The 26,007-nt window shown below is 37.7% G+C and overlaps 1 protein-coding gene across 1 annotated transcript in view; it reads right to left on the bottom strand.

Annotated features, from left to right (window-relative positions):
• Nucleotides 1-25,556, bottom strand: part of LOC138166138 (putative dimethylaniline monooxygenase [N-oxide-forming] 6) — a 29,074-nt gene extending 3,518 nt beyond the window's left edge. Inside the window, exons 1-7 of the mRNA XM_069094543.1 lie at nt 25,454-25,556; nt 25,142-25,279; nt 20,305-20,493; nt 16,360-16,522; nt 9,445-9,587; nt 6,184-6,383; nt 1,863-2,218 (exon numbers count right to left, since the gene is read on the bottom strand). Coding sequence (XP_068950644.1) covers nt 1,863-2,218; nt 6,184-6,383; nt 9,445-9,587; nt 16,360-16,522; nt 20,305-20,493; nt 25,142-25,273 — 1,183 coding nt within the window. The 5' untranslated portion in view covers nt 25,274-25,279; nt 25,454-25,556. The remainder of the gene's footprint in view (nt 1-1,862; nt 2,219-6,183; nt 6,384-9,444; nt 9,588-16,359; nt 16,523-20,304; nt 20,494-25,141; nt 25,280-25,453) is intronic.
• Between the last annotated feature and the right edge of the window lie 451 nt (nt 25,557-26,007).

Genomic DNA, 26,007 nt, shown 5'->3' with positions numbered 1-26,007 from the left:
CATACCATGCTCTGGCTATCTTCCTCTTCTTTCTCATCCCTCTTCCATTGGAACTTGGATTCTTTGCCCCTGAGATCCTGGGCTCTGATAGGTGAGCTTTTGCCTTATCTTGCTGAGAGCTAGACCTCCACTTCACTTCCTGGTCATTTCTGAATCCTGCTGTAGAACATGTGTACCCCACACTACTTTTTAGTTTCCCCTTATGTGCTGTCTTTCCCCTTTGGAATATAAGTTCCTTGATGACAGAACTGACTTGCTTGCTTCTATTTGTATCCCTAGCTCTTATATATGGTATCCATAAATGGTTTCTTCCCAAATGAGAACTAGATAAAGGCACATAGATATATAAAGGCATAGATATGCCTGGAAAATAGTAAGCAATAAATGCTTTATCATTCATTCATTATTTATTCCTGATTGTAAGGCCAACCCTCTATTCAAATGTATCTCCTTACTTATACTAAATTCTTATGGACTCTACAGAGTTAGGAAAATAGGGGTTAAGTAAAGAAATGAACAGAAGACAAATCACTCTGTGGCCTCAGTTTCTGCACCTCTAAAATGAAGGAGGTGACCTCTAGAGATGATATGTGAGGGCAAGGGCATAGTGGAGCAGGTTTGTACAGGTTCTTGAGAGCCAATTCAAAATTTAAAGCATGAGCATCTATACCTCAGAAATTAGCAAACATTATAAATCAGGGTTTGATTATTATTATGTTGATTGTGTAGACTTAAGAAAGTGAAAAAGAAAATGTTAATGATGAAAGTTTAACTTTAAAAGGTGCCATGGGTTTATTTTTTGGGAGGGTGGGAAGTGAGCAGAACCAGTACACTCCTGGCTTAAGCTCTTTCTTTTCAGTCCAAACATTTGAAGATTCTGTTGTTGAAAGTGACATATATTGAGACTATCCACCTCCTTTGAGTTCTTAAATAATATAATACTTTAGACTTGATTATTATTAATTACAGAATATTGAATTATTTTAACATTAATTATAGAATTATAGGACATTATTAATTATGGAATTAGAGAATATTATTAATATTATATATTGACAATATAGAATATTATTAATATTAATTAATGTTAATAATAGAATAATATTAATAAAATATAATCAATTTAAGACATTGCCTTCCCTCATCCAGCTCTTATTTTCTTTATTTACTCTCATAGGGACAACTATACAGTCCCTGAAGGAAGGAGGAAATATGTTACTAACAGAGGTAGGGGTAAGGTTGAAAACTAGATAGTATTTTAAGGGCAACCTTCTTCTGACACATCTTGACTTTTCCTTCAGGATTCATTTACATACACATATATATGCACAATACATATACATTTGTATGTATGTAAATGTAAATTTAAAAATGTATATTGGTTCTCTGTACACATCAAGCATTTGGTTTCTGGCCTGATTTGCTAATTGAGCTAAAATTTTAAAAAAGCTCATTAGATAGATTGGAATCAGGAAGACCTGAGATCAAATCCAGCCTCAGACACTTAACAGTTGTGTGACCAATAGATCATGAAATTATCATTGCCTTTCACTCAGCCAGGGTTCCATCCCAAGGGACCTAGGCCTGCCTTTTTTCTTCTCCTGGCACTCAGCCTTCCATCTCTCTCCTTTGTGACTTTCCACTAGCTGTGTGTGCCCCATACTAGAAATGCATTCCTTCCTCACCTCCACTTCCCAGAATCCTTAGCTTCCTTCAAAGATCAATTCAGGCATATCTTATGGGAAGCCTTTCCTAATCCTCTTACTTCACTGAATCAGCCTATGTGTTTATGTGCCCCTTTTGTCTACCTCCAACTTTTTTTTTTTTGGAGTCTATGACATGGAAGTTATGGTACTGTCTACCTGCAAGAACCTTAGCAGCCCAGCGGGCTTGTAGGTCAGTTGTGGGGATGGCCGCACCAAGGGACTGGACGAGGCCAATCACAGCCAGGGTTGGCTTCTCAAGAGGAGGAGGGAAGATGCCTTTATACAGGGTCACTTCATTGTCTCTGCTTTTGATGATTGAGTCATCAAGAAAAGGGTAGGCATAACCATAGCCAGTTGCAAAAATGACAGTGTCAATGGGCCCAAACTCTGTCCCATCCTGAAACACCGCAGATGTCTCTGTAAATTCCTTTACGTCGGGCTTGATGGATACCGCACCACAGATGATGCGGGCTGGAAGCTCATCATTGAACACAGGCTCTTTTCTCAAGGTTCTGCATAGGAAGATAAACAAATGTCCCAGGAATGATAAATCTCCTTTATTAGGGACCTTATAAAAGTTTATAGACTATGAAGCTAAAATTTAGTAGGCAAAAATGGACATATAATAATGATGTTGATGATAAACATTAATATGGCCCTTAATATGTGCCAAGCACTGTACTAAGCTAAGTACTATCTCATTTGAACTTCACAAAATTATGTTCCTTTGTGATGGTTCTGCTTTTATTATCCATAATAATCCACAATTCTACTCTCTGTGCTGCTCATACAGGGTATTTGCCTGGCTATTCACCAAATAGATGAAAATAAAGAGGGATCACAGCAATGAAAGTGCCTTGAAACCTAAAATTGCAAAGTAGTTTCTGTAGCATCTTCATTGATCTCCCTTGTCTTCACCCTTATCCTCACTGACTTGAAGAGAGTCAGCTAGCATATGGTGACTTTGGGTTTACTTTCTCCAGTTTAATCATGAAACTAGCTGTCATTTTTCAAAATAGTATTTTATTTTCCCCAATTACATGTAAACACAATTTTCAACATTCATTTTTAAAAATGTTGAGTTCTAAATTCTCTCACTCCCTCCTCTCCACCCCTCCTTGAGACAGTAAGCAATCTGATATAGGTTGTATATGTGTAATCAGCTGTCACGGTTTTTGATGTTGCAATTTCACATGATAAAATCTGTATGACTTACAATAATAACAAGAATAATACCTAGCATTTATATGGTGATTTAAGGTTTGTAGAGCATTTTACAAATATTATCTCATTTTATTCTTACAACAACCCTGTCTGAGGCAGACAGTATTTAAATGACTTGCCTATAGACAATAACAATAAAAATAATATGTTTATAGTGTGTACTATGTGTCAGATACTGTGTTAAGTGCTTTACAGTTATTATCTTATTTGATCCTCACAACAATCCTGAAAGGTAGGTGCCATTATTATCTTCATACAAATGAGGAGACTGAGGCAGACAGAGATTAAGTGACTTGCCCAAGGTCATTTGAACTCAGGTCTTTCTGATTTCAAGTCCAGAACTCTAATCCACTTAGCCCCCTCAACATTCCAATTTAGCTTGTTTTCTTAGGGAAGTCTAATGTTTTCCTCCTTCTGCCTCAGAGACCCAAGTCAAGTGAAACTTTACAAGCCATGGGATTTCTTTTTATACCTCAGTAGGTAGGTGGCACATTGTGAATAGGGTTCTGTACTAGGACTCAGGAAGAGCTGAGGTCACATCCAACCTCAAACACTTCCTAGTTGTGTGACCCTGGGTAAATCACTTAACCTCTGTTTGCCTCAGTTTCTTGACCATAAAATAGGGATAAAAACAGCACCTGTCTTCCATTGTGGTTATGATGATAGAATGAGATATTTGTAAATAATTTAGCACAGTGACTGGAACATAGTAGGTGCTTAATTAATGCTTGTTCTTGAGGCTGAGTGAAGTGAGCAGAACCAGGAGAATGTTATACACAGTAACAGCAACATTGTGCAATGACTGACTCTTGATGGAAAATGCTGTCCACATCCAGAGAAAGAACTATGGAGTCTGAATGCAGATTGAAGCATAATATCCTCTCCTTTTTGAATTTTCATTTTTTCTTTCTTGTGGTTTTCTACTTTTATTCTGATTCTTTGTTCATAACATGACTAATGTGGAAATATGTTTAATATGATTGTACATGTATAGCCTGTATCAGATTGCATGCCATCTTGAAAAGGGAGAGAGGAGGAGGGAGCGAACTTATAACTCAAAATCTTATAAAGTAAATGTAGAAAGCTAAAAATAAATTAAAAAAGAAGTAATTACATCAAAAATTTGGGGAATGAATCAAGGAGGAATAAACATAGTTTACTTGGAAAGTCTACCCAATCAAGGAAGATCAATCAATCAACAGTCACTTATTAAATGTGTATTAGGTGTTTTAAAAAATGCTTGTTCTCTTTTCCTTCCCCTCCACTTTCATAATTTGGAAATATAAATTTATTTCGCCTCTGCAAACCATGTGATCCCATTTCTTACATCTCAGAAGATAACAAATAATAGCTTGCTATAGATCTTTTGCTTTTTTATGGTGGAAGTAGGGAAGTGTGAGAAGATATTAAAAAGTAATTTGTGAAAATTGTGATAGTATGCTATAATGGATGGCGAGCTGGCTGCTGTGGAACCAGGAAGTCTTGTGTTCAATCCTGCTTTGTCACATCTTGGCTATAATGACCCTTCAGGTTAAGTCACCTGAACCTTCACTACTCTAGGTGACTGTCTACCATTCTGACTTGCAGAGAATCAACTTTGGTGGGGGGAGTTCTGTATACCAATGAAATCACTGGTTGAGCTCCTACTTCAATGAGGAAGGAAATACAGGACTTTTTAGTGCTGAATTTCTAAAATCAGAATTTATTTCCCACAAGTCTGCGCAAAAAGGTAGTTTGTTATAATTGTGCTTGGGTAAAAAAAAAAAATTAAAAAAAACTTGCCCCAGGTCTCCATAGCTTAACCATCTGGGCAAATCCCAAATAGTTTAAGCCCTGTTTAGAGAAAAATAAAATAAAATGAAGTGAAATAGTAAATGATCTGTGATTTTATTAGCTTGAGGAACTCCCTTGGCAGATTGAGGTTGATTGAGCAATCCCTGAGGTTGATTGCTGTCTATATGGCTTAAGAATATAAGTCAAGTTAATAAGCATTTTAAAAACATTTTCTATATGCCAGGTACTGTGTTGACAAGATAAGTCCTGGATACCTGCTGAAATCAGAGAGAGGTTGAAGGACTTTCCTAAGGTCACAAAATTAGTAAATGTCAGAAGCAGTAGTTGTGAATCTATATCAACAAAAGTAAAAAAAAAAAAACACTCATATGTGCCAGGCACTGTGCTAAATGCTGGGACTACAAAGAAAGTAAAAAAATAAGGTCCTTACTCTTAAGGATCTCACATTGTAATGGGGGAGATAAAAGGCAAGCAACTACATCCAAATAATATCTCTCTATCTCTATCTATCTCCATCTAACTGTATATATCTGTCTATCTAATTGGAGATAACCTCAGGGAGAAGGTACTAAGAGTAAGGAGAACTGAGGAAAGGTTTCTTGCAGAAAGTGTTGCTTTTTCTGAGAGTTAAAGAAAGCCAGGGAAGGCAGAGGCAGAAATGAGAAAAGAGAGAATTGCAGATATAATGGATAGCCAGAGAAACTGCCCAGAGCCCCTCCCTTTTCAAGCCTAACACTCTATGCCATGACTATCTCATGAAATAAAAAAAACCAAAAATGATAAAATGATATAAAATAAAATAGTTATTGGCCCGAAGAATAGAATAACTTTCAAAGTTTGAAAAAAGGCATTGTGTAAGAGTGCCACACTTTCTTATTTTAAAGAAGGAATGCAATAATTTTTTCTCTGAAAAATTTAATGTTTTCTCCCCCAGTAGATATAGTCAAAGAATGTGAGCTGTTTTCAAAATAACTAAAAACAGTAGTTACAAACTACTGTAGTTACAAACTGTAACTGTTTGCTTAACAACACTTTCCAAATCACTAATAATAAGAGAATACAAATGAGAACAATCTTGAATTTTTACCTTATGTTCTAAAAATTGGCAAAATGGATTTCCTTCTCCCTTCCTCCAAAATAGGAAAAGACAAGTTTGAAGGAAAATTAAAATACCCCTAGTGATACTATGAATTGGCCTGAAGAAAGCCGAATACAGAAACAAAGTCCATTATATAACAAAATATGGACAACAGCATCCTTTATGGTAGCAAAGAACTGGAAACAAATTTAGTGCCCACAGATTGGGGGATGGTCGGTACGGGATACATATGACCCTGGGTGAGTACCATATTACCCATCTAATCCTCAAATGAAACACACTAGCTTGAATCAGGTATATGAGTAAACAGAGAGCTGTATTCATAAGCCATCCCCTCACTTTTTAAACTATATAGCATACCCATTGGAAGGCATCAGTCCATAGTTCTCATGTTTAAATCGTGAATTCATTGTCTTAACATATAACCAGTCTGAGACAAAGTTAGGAAGGAGATTCCAGAGAAAGTTTTTGAATCGAGTTATATACACCATATCCCAAGGATAGCCATCATCCCAAACACGACTCATTACCCAAGAACCACTTCTCGTGCTAATAAAGACCTAGAGAGAGAAAAAAAAGAAAGGTGATGTAAGTTTCAAAGATAGAAAGGAAACCTTACCACTATATCCTGTGCAATCTCCATCCATCCCACTCAAAACCTTGTTTAGAACCCTCTTTAAAGAAATTCCTGGAGTCAGCTGGAGAAATCAATAGCTAAAACTAGGTAGGAGAATACTTAGCTTCTTTCAATCCTGAAAGTCCACCAGCTTGTATTGGGGACTCAATAAATACTTAGTGAGTTGGCTTCATTAATGAATTTAAAAATTGAATTAGGTTAAACTAAAATATGGTGGGTGTAATGTTCAGTGAGGGTCAATTGTCTATATGCTTTGGGGATGTGCTGAGTTTATAAGGATAACTCTACCTCCCCCTACAGAGAATTTTGCATGAAGTTGAAAAAGAGTAGAGTGTGTATAATGGCATGACTACTGAATTGATGGGAGGTGGGGCAGAAGAGAGAGGCAATGGGTGAAGAGACTTGGGTTCCAGTACAGGATCCATTGGGACAACATGGGTGATTGTAGGCAAGTCAATCTGCAGAATGAAGGGATTGGACTGATAGCAATAGCATGCAAATCCTTTGGAGAAAGTATTTCATTTGATCCTTACAACCATTCTGAGCTGTTCATATATTATGATTTATTTTATTTTTTAATAGACCTGTGCTTTAATGGGTAAAGAGAGAACTCAATGAGGAATTCCCTCTACTAATGCAGACTAATATTCATGTCACCACTCATAATCCTAGAAAGTTTTCTGGGTCATTGAGAGGTTAAGTGACACATGGTCAGCATGCATTTATTTATTCATTCATTCATTCATTTATTGTTTTGGAGGGCAATTGGGGTTAATTGACCCACCCAAAGTCACAGGGCTAGCAAGTGTGTCAAGTGTCTGAGGACAAATTTGAACTCAGGTCCTCCTGACTCCAGGGCTGGTGCTCCATTCACTGTACCACCCAGCCCTCCCTCCCCAAGTGTGCATGTAGAAGCAGGTTTTAAACCCTGGTCTTCCTGTATTTCTATCTAATGCACCACAATTGCCTCTCATTCTCATTTTATATATGAAGAAACAAACACAGAGAGTTTGTGTGACCGATTATCCAAGGACAAAAGGTTAGAAAGTGGCAGAACTGGGGTAGTTAATAGCAATATTTTTTCACATTTAGATATTGCTTTAATGTTTATAAAGTGTTTTGTATACATAATCTCATTCAAGTCCCCACAATAACCCCTTGAGGTGTGGGATGAAGTAGTTATCACACCCATTTTACAGATGAGGAAACCGACTCCAAATGAGTACTTGATTTATATATAAAAGGTGATAAAGAAATTAGAGAAACATAGAAAAAATTCCTGTTAGATCTAAGATTAGGGAGGAATTTATGAGCAAACAAGTAATAAGTTCACAGGAGGTAAAATGGACAATTTTGACTACACAAAATCATTTTTGCAAAAACAAGATCAGTTTAGCTACAAATTAGGTGATTTTCCAGCTAATTTTTTGTTGTTGTTGGTTCATTTCAAGCATGTCTGACTCTGTGACCCCATTTTGGGTTTTCTTCGCAAAGATACAGGAGTGGTTTGCCAATTCCTTCTCCAGTTTATTTTACAAATGAGGAACTTAGGCAAACAGATTAAGTGACTGACCCAGGGTCACACAGCTAGTAAGTATCTGAGACTGGATTTAAACTCAGGTCCTCATGACTCCAGGGTTGGTGCTTAAAATGGAAAAGCCTAGAGAAATCTAACTTGAGATGTCACATGTCCCCCAAAGTTAAGCCGCCTATTTTCACCTACACGTTCTAATCTTGTTTTCATGACAAACCTCTTCTCCCACCCATTCCTCTTTCTCATTGGAAATTCTTTGGGGACAGGAACCATGATTTGTGTGTTTTTCTTTATATTTTTTTTTTACAGGGTCTAGTTGTTGCCTTACATGTAAGCTTTGTTCAGTAAATAAATGACCAAGGGATTATAAATACCCACAAAGCAGTGTGGTATAGTATAGAGTGTATTGGACATGAAGCCAGGAGAAAACTGGGTTCAAGACTTTCCTCTGATACTTACTCCCCTTTAAAATGGGAGGTCAGTAATTTGATAAAATGATATTTGTTTCTCTCACAGAATAGTTGCAAGGATCAAATGAAGAAATGTATGGACAATGCTTTGAAAATCTGAAAACGGTGTACAAATGATGAATACTTAGGACTTAGCATGATGCCTATCATGTAGCAGTAGATGCTTAATAAATACAAGTTAATAACACAGTTCTTTTTACTAAGTGTTCCTTTCTCCTAAATAAAATGATGGTCAATCCAATCCATTTACATGTGAACTCAGACATTCTGGGTAGGGGGACACAAAGATAAATAGGCTGTAGTCCACTATCAGGGAATTTAGAAACCAATCAGAGTGATATGTTATGCAGAAATAGTACAACATAAAATATTTAGAATAAGTGGTCATAATAAAGGTAAAAGACTGTGATCTGGAGGAAATTGAGGTTGGGGTAGAGAAGGTGGGCAGCTAGGTAGTGCAGTGGATAGAACATTGGGTTTGGAGTCAGAAAGACTCATCTTTATAAGTTCCAATCTAGCCTCAGACACTTTTTAGCTGTATGACCTTGGGCAAGTCACTTAACCCTATTTGCCTCAATTTCTTATCTGTAAAATGAACTGGGAAAGAAAATGGCCAGCCATTCTAGTATCTCTGCCAAGCAAATCCCAAATAGAGTCACAGAAATTTGGGCATTACTGAAAAATAATTTAACAACAACAAGAGAAGGGAAGACTTTGTCCTAGACCTTCAATTTCAACAACATCTGAGGCTTTCAAGTATGTGAATCCTCATGAAAATATCTATAAGAATTTATTTGCTTATTGGTGTGTATCACCTGGCCTAACTTTCCTATGGAAAATTGATTAGATTGTAAAAAGTCAGAAAAGTGGATGGAGTTCTTTCTGGCTGACAGGGTTTCCCCCACCACTAATCTCTAGCAATGCATCAGTTAGATTAGAAAGAATCTAAGTTCTTTACTGAAAAGTTTTTATTTCCATACCTGTAATGCTGTGTGACTGAGCTCAACAGCAATATCTGATCCAGAATTCCCTAGGCCAATCACAAGCACTCTCTTCTCTTTGAAGGCTTCTGGACCCTTATAGTCCCGACTGTGGATATAGCTGCCTTGAAACTTCACTAGTCCTGTGAGGGGAATGGGAAGCAAATTGAATTCCTAGACATTTCCAAACCAGGTTCCTGGCTGTCTCCTCAATCTCCTGCCATTGGATCCAGGTCCCACTTCCTATTTCCAGATTTTGCATATATCATTCTCTTCCTCCCTTCCTTGTCCATCTTTGATGTGTTGTCTTTCTCCTAAGATTTTTGAGGGCAAGTCTTGGTTTCCCTTGCTTGTATTTGTATCTCCAATGCTTCGCACAACAGCTGGCTCATAGAAAGTACTTAATAAATGCCTTTTCATTCATTCTTTGCTGAAGGCATTATGGAAAAATCAAATATTTTTGGATGTACATTTGCCTTTAAATTCTAGATAATATTACTATGTTTAATAATTTAAAAATTGTCCTAATAATTTAAAAAAAGCCATCAAGAAGTCTTTGCAGCTTGTGGTTTTTGACAGAGAAGTCAAAGGTATGTTTGTCAGATGGTCTCTGGAAATTGCATGTTACTCCATTCAGGTACTTTCATGATTTCAAATTATAGATAGAATATTAAAATAATACTTTTATCTTTTTTTAAAATCATGTGAGTTTTTAACAAGGCATGGGGGAAAGAGCCCTGGGTTTAGAGTCAAAAGACCTGAGTTTGAATCCCTACTATATCTCTACCTTATCTTAAACAGTCAACCAATGAATCAATCAACAAGCATGTCTCAATGCATATTACTACTGAGCTCCAAGCACTGTGTTAGGAGATACAAAGACAAAACTGAAACATTCCCTGCCTAGAAGGAGCTTACAGTCTATCAAAGGGGACAGTAGGTACATATGTGAATGTTACAGGGTAATCAGACAGACCAAGACTCCTCTGCTGATAGGGACAATATTTTAAAGCATAAATGGATCTTGGTACTTGTATTTTAGAGAACAGAATTCCCTCCTAGTGCTGAGAAAGATTGACTATGATTTGCATTTGGAGAGAGGAGATCTACCCATGTGGAAGTTGTGGGCTAGTTTGGACAAAACTAAGGGGGCAGCAGGGATAGTGGCAGCAGAGATGACCATCAGATCTCCCTATAGAAATCTTGCAATATGTGTTTTGGGACTTAGGACTGAGGTTGGCAGATTGAGTTCAGAGCTCAATTGTCTATGGAACAAAGAACCCTAAGCCTTTCTGGTGACTGTCCCTTTATGAACTAAGGCAACTACTTACTCTATAATTCTCCACCCCCCCCCATGTCTGTTGCTCATATGATTTTATCACCATTCCTTTAAGTTGTTTCTTTATCTATAATTTTTGCTACACATAAAAAAAACCCAAACTATGGTCAATCACCAACTGGAGAATCCCTGCCCTGGATCACCATTTCTTGAGCAGCCCCAGTCATGCCTCTCACTTCACTCCTGGCTCAACCCACTCTCCAGAATGCCTTCTCCTTTCCCTTTCCTCTCCAGCTCTCCTATGTGTTTTGTTATATCTTGTTAGAATATAAGGTCCTTTTTAGAGTAAGGACAATTCTTTTTGGTTTTTTTATCCCCAGCATTTAGCACAGTGCCTGGCAAATAGTAATCATAGTAAAAATGATATCAATGTATGTATGTATGTATGTATCTGTCTGTCTAGCTATCCATATATCTATGTATCTGTCTATGTATCTTTCTCTGTATCTATCTATTTATGTATGTATGTATGTATGTATGTATCTATCTATCTATCTATCTATCTATCTATCTTCCCATCATGAGTAATTTGCACCACATCTGTTTGCTCAGGAAAAGGGAAATGGAGAAGCTAGTAGCTAAATGGAAATATGCAGAATTTAAATAGTCCAGATAATCCACTATGGATTCTCAGTAGGAGAAAAGAGGTGTGGCTTAGGAGAATTCAGCCCCACCTTTTTTCCTATGGGGATCACAGTGTTGAAAAGGAACAACTATACAGACAACTTTACCCCACAGCAACACTTGCTGGTTGCATAAGTATATACAGAATATATACAAAACAATTACATGATGAATTTTGGAGGAGGGGCAGGAGCAGTTCCAGGAGAAGGTAGGAATCAAGAAAGGCTTCATGTAAAAGATGGTTCTTGATCTGAATTTTGAAGGGAATAAGAAATTCCAAGAACAATTCCAATTAACTGCTCTGAGCCTTGGATTCCTCTTCAGCAAAATGAAAAGGTTGGATGAGATGAATTTTAAGTTTCATTCTAGCTCTAAAATTTGATTCTGTTATTAATATTTATAATTAATAGTAACTAAAATAATACTTAGCATTTACACACTGTTTTAAGGTTTACAAAGAACTTTATAAATATCTCATTTGATCCTCACAAAAACTCTGGGAGGTGGATGTTAATATTATCTCCATTTTACAGATGAGGAAACTGAGGCAGACAGGTGAAGTGAATTGCCAGGGTTGCATAGCTAGTACTTTTCTGAGGCCAGCTTTAAACTCAATTCATCCTGACTCCAGGTCCAGCATTCTAACCACTGTGCCACCTACCTGCTTCTACTATCACTGGTCGCACATGGGCATTGCAGACAAAACCATGGATGAAGGTATTAGTCACAATAATCAGTTTGCTTCATTGATAGGGACTAATTTTCATGAGATTAATATAATTGTAATGACCCAGAATGATTATAGAGAATAATGGTGACAAACTGCCTTGATTAAACTGGCCAGTCCAGTTTTTATTTTGTGGATCATATGGAGACCGGGTCCTTGTCTAAGAGACTAGATTTTCTGAACTGACTTTCTTCCCTACATTACATACTATGAAAATTGATAATCAATCAATAAGCATTTGTTAAGCACCTACTCTGTGTCAGGTACTGCGCTGGTTGCTAGGGGTCCAAAGACAAAAATGAAGCATTCTCTCCCTGCAGGTAGCTTATGTTCTATCAGGGTGGACAACATGCAAACATATAAGTATATACAAAATAAAAAGTCATATTTTTTTTCACTCAATCACCCTTGGTGTGAATAGGCACTAACAGTTGGGAGTATAAAAGTCAATAATATGATCCATGAGGAGGTACAGGGTCCATGATCATATCAAGACCCTGGTCAAACCAAGGTTGGACACAAGACGTGTACCCTTGCCAAATCACGCTGTTTACTCTGGATTCCCCTACCTCTCCTGTACCCATTTTTATAAAGGCTGACCCTACAAAATATCCATCCACTTAACATTAACATATTATAACCAATTGCACCATAATATTGTGAAAATTTACCATAATATGGTTTATTTGGGGTTTGGCTCTTCCTTTAGCTAATGTACTATGAAAGAAACTGACTAGGTTGTTATTCTATATAACTTTGCAAGCAGAGATAAGAAACATTGGAGAAAGGAACTACAAACTTAGCATGCCTTCCTTGGGAATTCTCCAAAGTATTACAAAGCCTCTGCTTCACCCTGTAATGCGAAAGAGGAATAACTCTGGAAATGCCTGTTATACTTGCTTGTGCTCTTGAGCTAATGCATGCTTCTCTGGTGATATTTCTGACCCACTGTAGATGTTCCTTTTGAATTATTCTTCCTGTAGATTTTTGATTGATACATATTTTCTTATGTATGTCCCCGGTGACTCCAGTACATACATTTGTACTATGGCTGAATGAGGTGAGGGGCACAATCTAGAACCCAGCTAACTATTTATAATGGGCATTAAACTTGGAACCTTACTCTAATCCCTGAATGAACAGACCCAGAGGCATAGAGCAAGAACACAAGAGGCCACAGACTTTTTTTTCCTCCCTCTTCTTCCCTCTTCCTCATCTCCCATCACTAAGATGTCTCCCCATATTATCTCTTTCTTCACCCCTTTCTTACTTATATGGCAAGGCAAACCCCTCTTAAATGCCAAAGTGATTTCATTCTACCCCATCTTCTCCAACAGATGGCAACTTCTCTCATCCCTACATTCACTTACTATTTTCTTGTCTATTGGCTGCTTCCCCCGGTTATATATATGCCCATATCTTCCCCCATTCTCAAAAAACTCTCACTTGATCATTGCGTCCATCCCCACTAGCTATAGCCCTATACCTTTCCTCACTTTTGTGGCTAAACCATAATAGTTGCCTCCACTTCTTTTCCTAGCACTCTTGTCTTAACTCTCTAAAGTCTGTCTTCTAACCTCATCATTTAACTGGGACTTCCATTTCCAAAGTTACCAGTGATCTCTTTGGCCAAATCTGATGGCTGTTTCATAATCCTCACACTTCTTTTGATGACACTATCAATCTACTCTTTGAAGAAACTCCCTTTCCTTCAGGTTTTCTTGACATTTCCCTCTCCTGGGTTCTCCTCCAGCCTCTGATCCTCTCTTTGTTGACTTGACTTTTCAAATTCTCTGCATAAACATAGAGCCATTAGTAATGGGGGATTTGGATGATTTGCCTTAGGGAATCAACAAAAGGGCAAGTAGGCTACCCCCTTCTGGACCCAGTGAATTTCCTCACCTCAACCACAGTGAAAGCATTGACCTCAGGCTGCAACAACCCCCTCCCCAAGATTGTAATGGTGCCTCTATCCCAGGACCCTCCATTCCCTCCCACCTACACAAGGGAAAGAATGATGTGTCCACCTTAGCACCTACCTGAACAGTTTTCATTCCAAGTGACAAAAAAAAAGTCTATTTCCATATCTGAGTAACTATGAAGGCTTTTGTTCTAATGATTACACATTAAAAGGGACTATGGAGCCATGTAATAGGTGGAAAGCTAGCTTTGGAGTCAAATTCAAATCTTGCCTTTGATACATTCTGGTTTTGTGTCTCTGGGCAAATCATTTAACCTTTTAGTGACCCAGGCAATTTTCTAAGACTATAAGTTGCAGATACTTATTGATCTGCACTGTTGGAGTTAGTTCCTTTATCTAGAGTTCTTGATATCAATGAAATCATAATCTGATAAAAAAAAATTGAAGTGTGGTATCTTCTGTGATCCATACTAAGTCATGAACTTTTCTCCTATCCATAGTTTGATAGGTAATTTTTTCCCTGTGTTTCTTCAATTTGTTTACAATGTGTCCTTTTATATCTAGGTCACATATGTATTTGGATCTTATCTTTGTATAAAGTGTTGGTATAAATCTATTTTCTTCCTTACTGCTGTCCCATTTTCCCAGAAATTTTTGTCACATAGTGAGACCTTATCCCAGTACTTGGGGTCTTTGTGTTAATTGAAGACTGTGGTATTAGAAACATTTGCTTCTGTATGTTGTATACCTAATTTGTTTCAGTGATTGAGCTCTTTATTTTTATTTTTTTTTAATCAATACCCTATTGTTTATCATTAGTGTTTTGAAGTGTAGTCTGAGATCTGGCACTGCTAGTCTCCCTTCATTCTCATTTGTTTTCATTGTTTCTCTTTTGATTATTGATCTTTCTTTTCCTGTATGTGAATTTTATTATTTTCTCTAGTTCTTTCAAGTAATCCTTTGGTTGGCATGGAATGCCATTAAGTAAGTAAATTAATCTTTGTCATTTTTATTACATGGATTCATCCTACCCATGAGTAATTAATATTTTTCTAATTACTTAGGTCTATATTTCTATAACAGTTATTTGTAATTGTATTTAATATAGTTTTTATGTGTATCTGGTAAGGTAGACTCCCAAGTGGTATGCATTCCATAGTTATTTTATATCTCTTTATACCTCTTCCTACTGGATTTCACTGGTATTATATAGAGATGATGATGATGATTGTGGATTTATTCCATGTCTTATAAGTTTTATTCAAGTTATGAATTGTTTCAATTAATTTTTTAGTTGTTTCTATCAGGTTCTTTAAGTATGACATCATAACATCTGCAAAAATGATAATTTTGTTTATTTATTCCCTTAATTTTTCTCTTAATCTCTTTCTTGTCATTGCTATAGCTAGCATTTCTAGAACTGTGTCAAATAGAAGTGGTAAAAATGAGCATCCTCATTTCACTACTTAATTTATTGGAAGAGATTCTGATTTCTCTCTATTATAAATAATGGTAGCTTTTATACATATATAATATACACATATATGGACTGTGTGTAGACATAGATACATGTATATGTATATATATGTGGATGTATATAAGTATATATGTCTGTCTCTATAAATAAATATATATGTATACACCCATATGTAAAGTTACAAGGTACAGTGGATAGAGAGCTGGGTCTAAGTTCAAATCTGCTCTCAGACACTCATTAGCTGTGTGACTCTGGGCAAGTCACTTGACCTTGCTTGCCTCAGTTTCATCATTTGTAAAATAGCTGGAAAAAAGGAAATGGCAAACTGCTCCAGTATCTTTGCCCAGAAAACTCCATATGGGGTCGCAGAGAGTTAGACATGACTAAAATGGCTGATCAACAAGTGACTGCAATATAGTGAAGTCATTTTGGTCCTGTGAGAGAATAATGTACAACAATCAAACCAATACAAACACACACACTCACACTTATACACACATATACATATACAAACACACAATATATATTTACACACACATACCCATATACATGCACATACCTGCATACATATATACATAAGCATATATACCTATAAATACATATATATTGTGTATCACTTTAAAGAAAAGTTCATTTATTCCTATCTTTTCTAGTATTTTTAAGAGAAATGTAAATGTTTAAATTGTAAATATAGAAAATATCAATAAAACTTAGTTTTTTAAAAAAGTATGCTCTCTTTGTCCCTTTGCAACATATTTATCACCTGTGCAGAAATTGCTGGGTTTTAATGGAAGTTGCATGGAAAACTATGTATCTTTCACACTTACCAGGAAAGGAATCCACTGGCAGATTGGGGTACACATGGTGTCCTGAGCAAATCAGCACAGCATCAAATACAGATGATTCCTGATTTCCATCCTTCTCAGTAACAACATCCCACTGACCAGTGACTGAGAAATTGGCATGTTTCTTTATGCTAGTGACTGCTGTCTTAAAGGAACCCAGAGAAAAAATTGCCATATAAATACATATGTATGCATGTGTAGTGCCCATATACACATGTACACAGAAATATGTGATTCTCTGATCTTTGAAGTGTTTCTGCAGCTAAATGACATAATTTTTATGCTTTGTCCTGAACACTGGGAGATGGATTACATGATTAAATAATCATTGAACAGTCTATATGTTGAAAATAGAAAGCGCGGTGACTAAAATACCTTAAAATCCTCTGAAAATAAATCCCTTATGGAAAGATAGTCTTACTTCTTCCTGTCTGACCCTAACCTCCTATCCTTCTTCCCCCTTTCCTTTGCCTTCATAATGATCTCTAATCTTTTCGCTTCTCAATATTTTATCAGACAATCACACTTGCTCTGACTTGACTTTTCTCCCTTCCTGATCTCGATCCTACAGTTAATCTATTCCACCCCACACTATCCTCTCCTCTTAATTCCTTCAGCCCTTTGTCCTATAGCGGCTCATCCCTTATCATAGTCTAACTCTAGATTACTCCCATTATCTACCTCCTTTACTCCTTCTCATGTGCTCCTAGATGAACTTACCCTCTTCCAACAGGGTCCTCAGGACACTCAGGACACTTTTATTCCTGCCTAATTGACTCCCTATCTCATTCCACACCAAATTAATTCCAAAATTTTGCTTCTCTCCTCAAGCCCCCCATGCCTCCCTTTCCCCATTCTTTCAGCTGAGGATCTCTCCTCTTACTCTACTGAGAATATTAAAACCATTCTTGCTGAGCTCTCTCTTCTCAAATTCTCTTCCTTTCAAAACCTCTTGGCATCATCCTCTCTTAACCTCTCTTCTTTTTCACCCAGTCTCTCATAATGAGGTGACCCTTCTTTTCAAGATCTATCTTTCCACATATGTCTTGATCTCATGTCTTTTGTCTACTCCAGCAGATTGTCTCTTAAATAATCTCTTTTCTCTGTAATCTCCTTTTCCCAATCTACTGGTTCTTCTCCAACCCCAATTCAAACATTTCCAAGTTTCCTCCTTAAAATGAACAAAAACCCTTTAAATTCTTTCACAACTTGGACCCATCCTAACTTTCCAACCTAATTATACATTAGTGGCCTTCCAGGACCCTGCAATCCATCCAAACTGACATCCTTGATATTCTTTACACAAGACTCCATCTCCCACCTCCTGTGCCTTTGTATTGGCCATCCCTCATCACCCTCCTCTCCTCTACTTTAGAGAATCCATGTCTTCCTTCAAGCTCAAAAATCATTTTGTACATATTCTTGCAAGAGTTAGCCAATCCATAAACATTAGTTAAGTGTCTATGATGTGTCAGGCATTGTGCTAGACCCTGGGGGTAAAAGAGAAAAAGTCAAATAGTCCTTGTTCTTCAAGTAGCTTCCATTCTAATGGGAGGGACAACATGTAAGTATATGTTGATTAAAAAAAAGATACAAGATAACCTCGGTATCAGCAGTGGAGGAAGAGTTGACAAGACTTGACTACTGAGTAAATGTGATGGATGAGGGAGAAGGAAGATTAGAAGATGACTCTAAGGTTGTGAATATAGGCAAATGGAAAGATAGTGGATGTCCTCAACTGAAATAAGGATCATTGGAAGAGCTGTAGGTTTGGATGGGAGAGGGAAGAAGGTGAGAGAGAGGCAAGATAATGAGTTCTATTTTGAACATGTTGATTTTGAGATGCATCACCGGTTGGTGATATGTGATTGGAATTTAGGGATAGAGGCTGGGCCTAGATATGTGATTATGGAAGTTGCTAGCATAGAGGTGATAGTTGAAATTACAAGGGCTGATGTAATTACTAAAAGAGTATGTAGGAAGAAGAGGGCCCAGGACAGAGCCATAGGAGACACCAATGCTTGGGGAATGGGGTCAAAAATGATAACTCTGCAGAAGACACTAGTAATAAATGGCCAGACAGATAGGAGGAGAATCAGGATAGTGAAGCGTAATTAAAATCCAGAGAGGAGAGAATAGTACATAAAAATCCAAATGAAGAGTAGTCAACAGGGTCAAATGCTTCATAGAGATCAAGAAGAATTATTACTGAGATAAGAACACTAGAATCGGCAATTAATAGATTATTGGTGACCCTAGAGAAAGTAGTTTCATCTGAATAAGGGAATTGCAATCCAAATTATAAGAGACACAGAAATGAATGCTCAGGGAGAGTACAGAGGTGAGTAAAAATTGCTTTTTCTGTGAATTTGACTATGAAAGGAAGGAGGAATATGGAATGACAGCTTGAACACCTGGTAGGATTTAGGGAAGGCTTGTTTAAGGTCAGCAAACACCAAGATATGTGTAAGCAATAGGGGAAGGAGTCATTGTGTAAGGAAAAATTAAAAATTAGGGAAAGATGGGATGAGCCAAGGGGTAAGCTTCCAGAGGATATAGGAGAGGCAGGATTGCGGGTTCAAGCAGAGAGATTGGTGTCTGCTAGAAGCATCACCTCTTCCTCTGAGATAGGATTAAAGGAGAAAAGAGTGATCAATTGAGTCATCTGAGTAGAAATTGTCCCAGATAACTTGAATCATCTCACAAATGGATCAATATGGCTGAAACTGTACAACAAATTCAGAAACAAGTCAGTAATAAGAGTGTCACTGTTCTCCTTGTCTAGAATGGTTTTCCTCCTCACCTTTATCTTTGCCTTCTATCTCTACCTTCTCTACCTTTTCCAATTCTTTCAACTACTAAGATTAGCATGTCTAAGATGATGTTCCATCTACTCTGTATATATTTTGTATGTACGTAATTAACTGCATGTTCTGTTCTCCACTAGAATGTGAGTTCTTGGAAGACAAAGACTATTTTTTTTATCTTTCTCTGTATCCCTAGTGCTTATCTCAGTTCCTGGCACATGGTAAATGCTTAAATGTTTTTTTGATTGATTGATAAACTGCCTACAGTCTGGCATTCATAGCTCTTATGCTTGGCATGAGAGTGTATTGTTGGCTGTAAACAAATAATTTTTATCTTCTACCCACTCAGTGAATGTCTTCATGGGGCAAAATTTCTTTATAATCTGAATTTAATTAATATTAGTAAAGACAATTTAATCTGTGATAGATAACTGGCACACGGCTTTAGAACTATGTTGGTTAATCAACCAAGTAGAAGGATTATCCTTCACAGGAAAAGTATAAGCAGAAACCCATTATAAGACTCAGAAAGTTTTTTCTCCCTACACTGTTTTTTATATAAAATTGGTAAAGAAGAACATATCAAAAGTTGTTATCATTTCTTGAAATATTTCATTTATTTTACTCCTCTGGCTCTGTGTGGGGGTGAAATTCACTAAGTTAGTGCAAGATAAAGGAAGCAAGCAGATTCAACACATCTAAATTTTTCTGCATTTAGTGACACAATCCCCGTTAGGTGCCACATTCCCTTGAACCAACACCTATTAGAAGGGAGCTCAGAGCTAGCCTTTCTCTACAGCAATCTAATCATGAGTTCTTGGGTTATTCTTAGAAGATCAGAGCCACACAGTCAATATGCTAACTTGTGTCTGTGTGTCTTTTGATGGCATATTTCTATTGTTTTTCAGTATACTTTGATTCCAGGGTGGAAAGGAATGTTCCCCTAAAGAATTATCACATGAATAATTCTACAAGTGACAGTCCATATTCACATGAGGTCTGTGAAGGGTATGAACATTTAGCCTCTATTTCTATAATGGGATGTTGTTTGTACAAATGTGCTCTCCTCAACTTATACATTTCAATATTAAGGAAAAAAAGCAGATAATGGAAGCCTTACCTCAAATTGTATATATTTTAAAAGATTCTTCTTTTGAGCAAACATCTTTATGTATTTCTGGAGCTCAGTGTTATGCATGTAGTTAGGATAGTCATCAGGATAAGGGAAGTCTGGGAAACACATCATTTCTTTGCAAGAGTTGGTGAATACAGATCGGTAAATACTGGCCCTCCCTTCTTCTGCATAATCCTAGGAAAAAAAGAAAGTTCAGAGAGTAAACCAGCACAAAACCTTATGGAGTCATTGAGCATTAAAGCTGGAAAGAATTTTATATATTATCTAATCTAATCCCCTTATTTATCAGATGAGGGAACTGAGGTCCAGAGGAAGTAAATACATGGCTTAAAGTTACATAGGTGGGGATCTGGGGTTCAAATCCAGCTCTTCTCTCTTCAATTCCAGTGATTGTTCATTGGTCATATCCAATGTGGAACACTGACAAGAGCTAGCTCACATCCATCATCTATCTTTTTTTTGATCTCTCTGTTTTGTTGTTGTTTTTGTTTTTATTCAGTTCTTTTCAGTCACGTCCTACTCTTTGTGACCCCTTGGAGTTTTCTTGGTAAAGATCCTGGAGTGATCTGCCATTTCCTTCTTCAGCTCATTTGACATATGAGGAAACTAAGGCAAGCAGGGTTACATGTCTTCCCCCAGGGTCACACAGCTGGTAAGTGTCTGAGGCCAGATTTGAACCCGGGAAGAGGAGTCTCCCTGACTTTAGAAATGGAGTTCCATCCATTGTGCCATCTAGCTGCCCCTCTCTGTAACACTCACTTTTAGGTCTGCATAGGCAATAATGGTCCATGTCTAACTCCTATATAGCAGCATAAGTAAATTGTTTGTTTCTAAAAGGTGGCCTTTGCTTTTATGAGAAACTTGAAGCTGGCAAAATATTCCAATTTCTAGAAAATAATCTGACCTGTTATCTTCTTCCTATTCAACTCTGAATGTTTAGCTAGGTGATGCAGTGAATAGAGGGCTGGGACTGGAGTCAGAAGACTCCTCTTCCTCAGTTCAAATCTGGCCCCAGACCCTTACTAGCTATGTGATCCTGGGCAAGTCACTTAACCCTGTTTGCCTTAGTTTCCTCATCTGTCACATGAACTGGAAAAGGAAATGCAAACCACTTCAATATCTCTGCCAAGAAAACCCCAGATGGGGTCACAAAGAGCCAGACACAACTGAAATGACTGAACAACATTTAACTCTGAACCTAGCTTCTTGTTTACCTGCATTATCTGTCCTAGATATACATGCTTTGTGTTGGTTATGTTAACATATAACCAATGTGTAGCGCTGAAGAACAGGAGTGTACGATGACATCAAGGAGTTCTATGATAGGGAGAGGGATGGGCTGGTTAAGTAGCAAGAGTGCCATATGACAAGTGGTCGGTTGGAGTGCTCCAATGGCATCCTTATGATGCTGGCAAAAAGTGAGGAAGGATTCCCCAATGGGGAGGATGTTAGTATGTGGATGCAGAGTAACAGACATGAAAATAAACATTTCCTCTTATTTGGAAGGAAAAAATGAAAATTAACCCATGGGATATCTCATGAATTTGTCTATTAACAAATTAACATAGTTGGTGAATTTACCTCACCAAAAGCCTGTTATGTCATGGGGGAAAACTGATATGAATTCAGATTGGATCCAAGTGTTTTTTTCCCCACTTATCTGCAAGTGCTTGGAAGCAAAGGCACTGAGGCTCCAGAAAATGGAATCTATTGATTATCTCCAGTTAATCTTGTATATATTTTGTTTGTTCATAGTTTTTCCCATGCTATCTACCCCATTAGACTGTGAGCTTCTCGAGCAGGAATTTTCATCTTTCTTTGAATCACCAGTGCTTAGTGCAGCACCTGGTATACATTAGGTGCTTAATAGATGTTTGATTACTGAATTTATAAGTAATATATGGTGTCTTTGGTGTTAATGCCTTGCCTGGAATTGAATCTCTTTAGAAGAATCTCTTCAGTTCTTGCTGTGTGTTATGGAAGAAACACATCTCTAAGGTTTGGCCATCTTACCTAGTTTTGATTCTGCAGAGATCACAAAGGGGCACAACTTATCCCCAGTGGAGTCGTAGTTGCCACTTTTTTTTCCTGCTCTTCTCATACAGTGTCTTGTGGGACTGGAAGTGTATAAAAAAGGGGCAGGGACAAATGCTTTCCACCGGCTGATGGAGAAGGTAGCAGTTGTTCTGGAATGCTCTTGTAAGAGCATAAGAAACTGCCCTGTAGACTCCTGGGCATGTGGAACAAAGGGTCAGGTAATTGTTACATTATAGAGTAAAAGTCTATCCCTCTGGCCAATCACTAGCAATTCTCTCATTTTTTTTCCCTAACAAAACAATGCTTTTGCAGACAAAAGGCAAATTGTCATCTTCCTCCTCCTTATCCTCATCATATCATAGATTTTTATCAGAAAGGGACCTCAGAGGTCAACCAGGTCAATCCTCTTATACTACATATAGGAAACTAAAGCTAATAGGGTTAAATGAATTGCCCAAGGTCACATAAATAGTTGGTGTCAGAGGTAGGATTGAACCAAGTACTTTGACTCCAGAGCCACTAGATTTCTTTCCATTAGCTACATTTATATTACATTTTGATGTGTATAAAGCACTTTCCTCAAAACAATCCTATATAAATATTTTTATTCCCATTTTATGGATGAGAAAACTGAATGTTTGACAAGTTAGGTAACTTGCTCATATTAACATACCTCAGAAGTGTCAGAATCTAGAATCTTCTGACTCTAAATCCCATTAATCTCCCATTTGATTAGGCTGTCAGTGAGAAATGAATTTGCCAAAGGACAAATATTTATCTTCTTAGCTTACTGGGGTGATTTACCTAAGGTCACAAATGAAATCAGTACCATTGGGGCTCATGAGCTGCCAATTACTCTTTCTAGACCCAAGCAGGCACAGCTTTGGGATAAATCACAGCAACCTAGGCTTTGTCAAGCATCATTGTTGTTGTCATCATCGAGCTGTTTTCTTACCCAACTCTTCATGACCCCATTTGGGTTTTTTTTGGCAGGGATGCTGGAGTTGTTTGTCATTTCCTTCTCCAACTTATTCGAAAGATGAGGAAATTGAGACAAACATGGCTAAGTGACTTGCTCAGGGTCACACAGCTAGTAAGTGTCTGAGACTGGATTTGAACTCAAGAAGATGAGTCTTCCTAACTCCAGACCTAGTGCCCTATCTACTGCACCACCTAGCTGCCCTTCAAACATCATTCGGTGCCTCCCTTTCATGACTCCTTAATTTTCACTCTACTCTGCTTCACTGTAGCTAGAAGCATCTCTGACCTTTTCTGCTATGACTGCTGTGGACATCTTCATTGCTGTGAGGATTCAGGGTAGCAGCTGGGAACTTCCAGCATAAGCCTGATCTTCTGACCATTTTGATCCTATTTTCCAAAGCCCCTTTTTGCCCATGTCTCTTGGATTTTGTTTTTCCCTCAGTAAAGTAGGCACTTTTGAGTTCGGCAGTGATGAATGATGAAGGGGCCATCTCTCTCCTGGCTTGGAGGCCTAAAACCATCATGCCAACATTTGTCAGCCTCAAAGGATCTCCACTAATGAGCTTACTTTCTGGCATCAGTCCAAATATGCTGCTATTCCTCAGAAAGCCACTTAAAATAGAGTTTTCCCTCTACAAGGGTACACCGAAGTGAATTGCTCATTTTCCTAGGCAAGGATACAAACTTTCACAGCAGAAAATCAATTTTGTCTTCCCCAAAGTTGATACCTAAAACTTCTGACTCAGTTTGATCTATTATGGGTCAGCCCTTAAGCCTTGCAAGAGCCCTGTATTAGAGGCCCAAATCCATCTTGCAAGCAAAGTGCAAATCCTTCCATGTTTGAAAGGCCTCACTTAGAGACTCAGTGACAGGGAGTGTCTGACCTGAGGATGAGCCTAGTTAAGTTTGGAGGCACATATTACCAAAAGGTTGGCCAGGAGGCAATGATTTTTTTTTTCCCAACAGCAAGTCACAAAGACTATTTACTAAAGAGTTGGAGAGGGTTTCAATTGGTGCCAATGACGCAATTAAAGAGGCAATTTGGTATAGTGGGAAAAAAAAAATCACTGACTCTGCAGTCAGAAAACCTAGGTTCAAATCCTGCCTCTGATGATTACTCTCTGTGTGAAATAGACAATTCCTTTATCTTTTCTGAACCTCCAAAATGAAGCAGTTGCACTTGATGGCCTTTGAAGTCCCTTCTGGCTGTAGATCCTTTGTCCTTTGTTCTTTTGAAAAAAAAATTTTGAAGAAAAAACTCCATCTCATCTCATTCATAGCTATAGTGATATTTAGCATTTATATAGTCCTATAAGGTTTACAAAATACATTCCATATGTCATCTCATTTAAATTTCACAACAACCCTATAAAGTAGATGCTATTATAAATCCCATATCACAGATGAGGAAAGTAAAAATGAGGGAAGCAAAGTGATTTGTTTAGGGTCATGCAGCTAGTAAGTGTTTGAGGCAGGATATGATCTCCGGTCTTCCTAACTCCAAGTCCAGTGCTCTAAAAATTATGCCACCTAGATGCTTAAAACCTCAGCTACTCCTTGTAGTTTGACATCCTATACTTTGAGCTCTCGTCATAATGCTGTGTATGTCTTAGGTGCTATTTTCAGATGGAAAATGGGATGTCACTAACTCGGATTGGTATATTTCAAGCCCAGTGAGAGAGAACAGGTTTCCCTTTGCCTTTTGGCACTTTTGCCATCTCCCAAACACAGTTTATACTTAGTTTGTTTCGCCATAGAAACCCTTCTTCAAGTCCCCAGTGTGGCTTCATGAAATTCAACTCACTGCGTATTTCCACAGGCCCCCGACATCATCACTCTTCTCAAAGCAGGTAGGCTCAAGCCCTTCTTCCAAACAGGCTCTGATGGAGGCCAAGCCACTCACTCCAGCTCCAACGATTGCCACTCTCTTCCCCATGGTCTCCTGTGTGGGAAACAGAGGTCCAAGCAAAGTTTGTTCAGCACCATTATCCCTTAAGGCTTCATAAGAAAGGACAAGATTGTTTTACAGTCTGAGCTATGTCTTATCTGCATCCCTCTACATGCTAGCATATACACATAGTCACATACTAACAGGACCAATTCTATTCATCCTTACCCCTCCTGGGTAAATACAATATTGAGAGATAATGGACTGGAAGCTGTGTGGACTCAACACTGAACTCAGAATCAAAAGTCTAAGAGCCAGAGAGGAACTCAAATCATTTCCTCAAGCTTTCTCATTTTACAGTTGATGAAATTTGCCTAAGGGCATGGGCAGAACCTGGATTTTTAACCCTATTATTCTCTTCTTCTGAAAACAGGATGTTTTTTTTTTTTTGTTTTCTTTTGTTTTGTTTTTTGTGCTTCATCACAGGTCTAGTTTGGGTCCTATCTAGGGACTTCATCTAGGTCCTAACTCCCTGCATCCTTTGAGCAACATACTTTTCTCTGGGTCTAGGTATTTTACTCTGAAAAATGAAGAAATTTGACTAGTTGTCTCATTTATAAAGAGAAGATAATGCCTTGTCTCTCTAAAGGCAGAAGTATGGACCAGATAATTGTTGAAAGTCCTTAAGATCGATGATTCTCTAGTTTCTTATGATACTATATGATTTGAGAAGACCTTTTAGACTTGAATATGCCAAGAGTCTAAACAGTGACCAGAATTAT

The sequence above is a fragment of the Petaurus breviceps genome, unplaced genomic scaffold (genome assembly GCF_028583685.1).
Source record: "Petaurus breviceps papuanus isolate PSGF00001 unplaced genomic scaffold, PetGlider_PUasm1.0 220, whole genome shotgun sequence".
Taxonomy (NCBI): domain Eukaryota; kingdom Metazoa; phylum Chordata; class Mammalia; order Diprotodontia; family Petauridae; genus Petaurus; species Petaurus breviceps.
The sequence above is the reverse complement of the archived record's forward strand: the minus strand, read 5'-3'. Positions and strand labels throughout refer to the sequence as shown.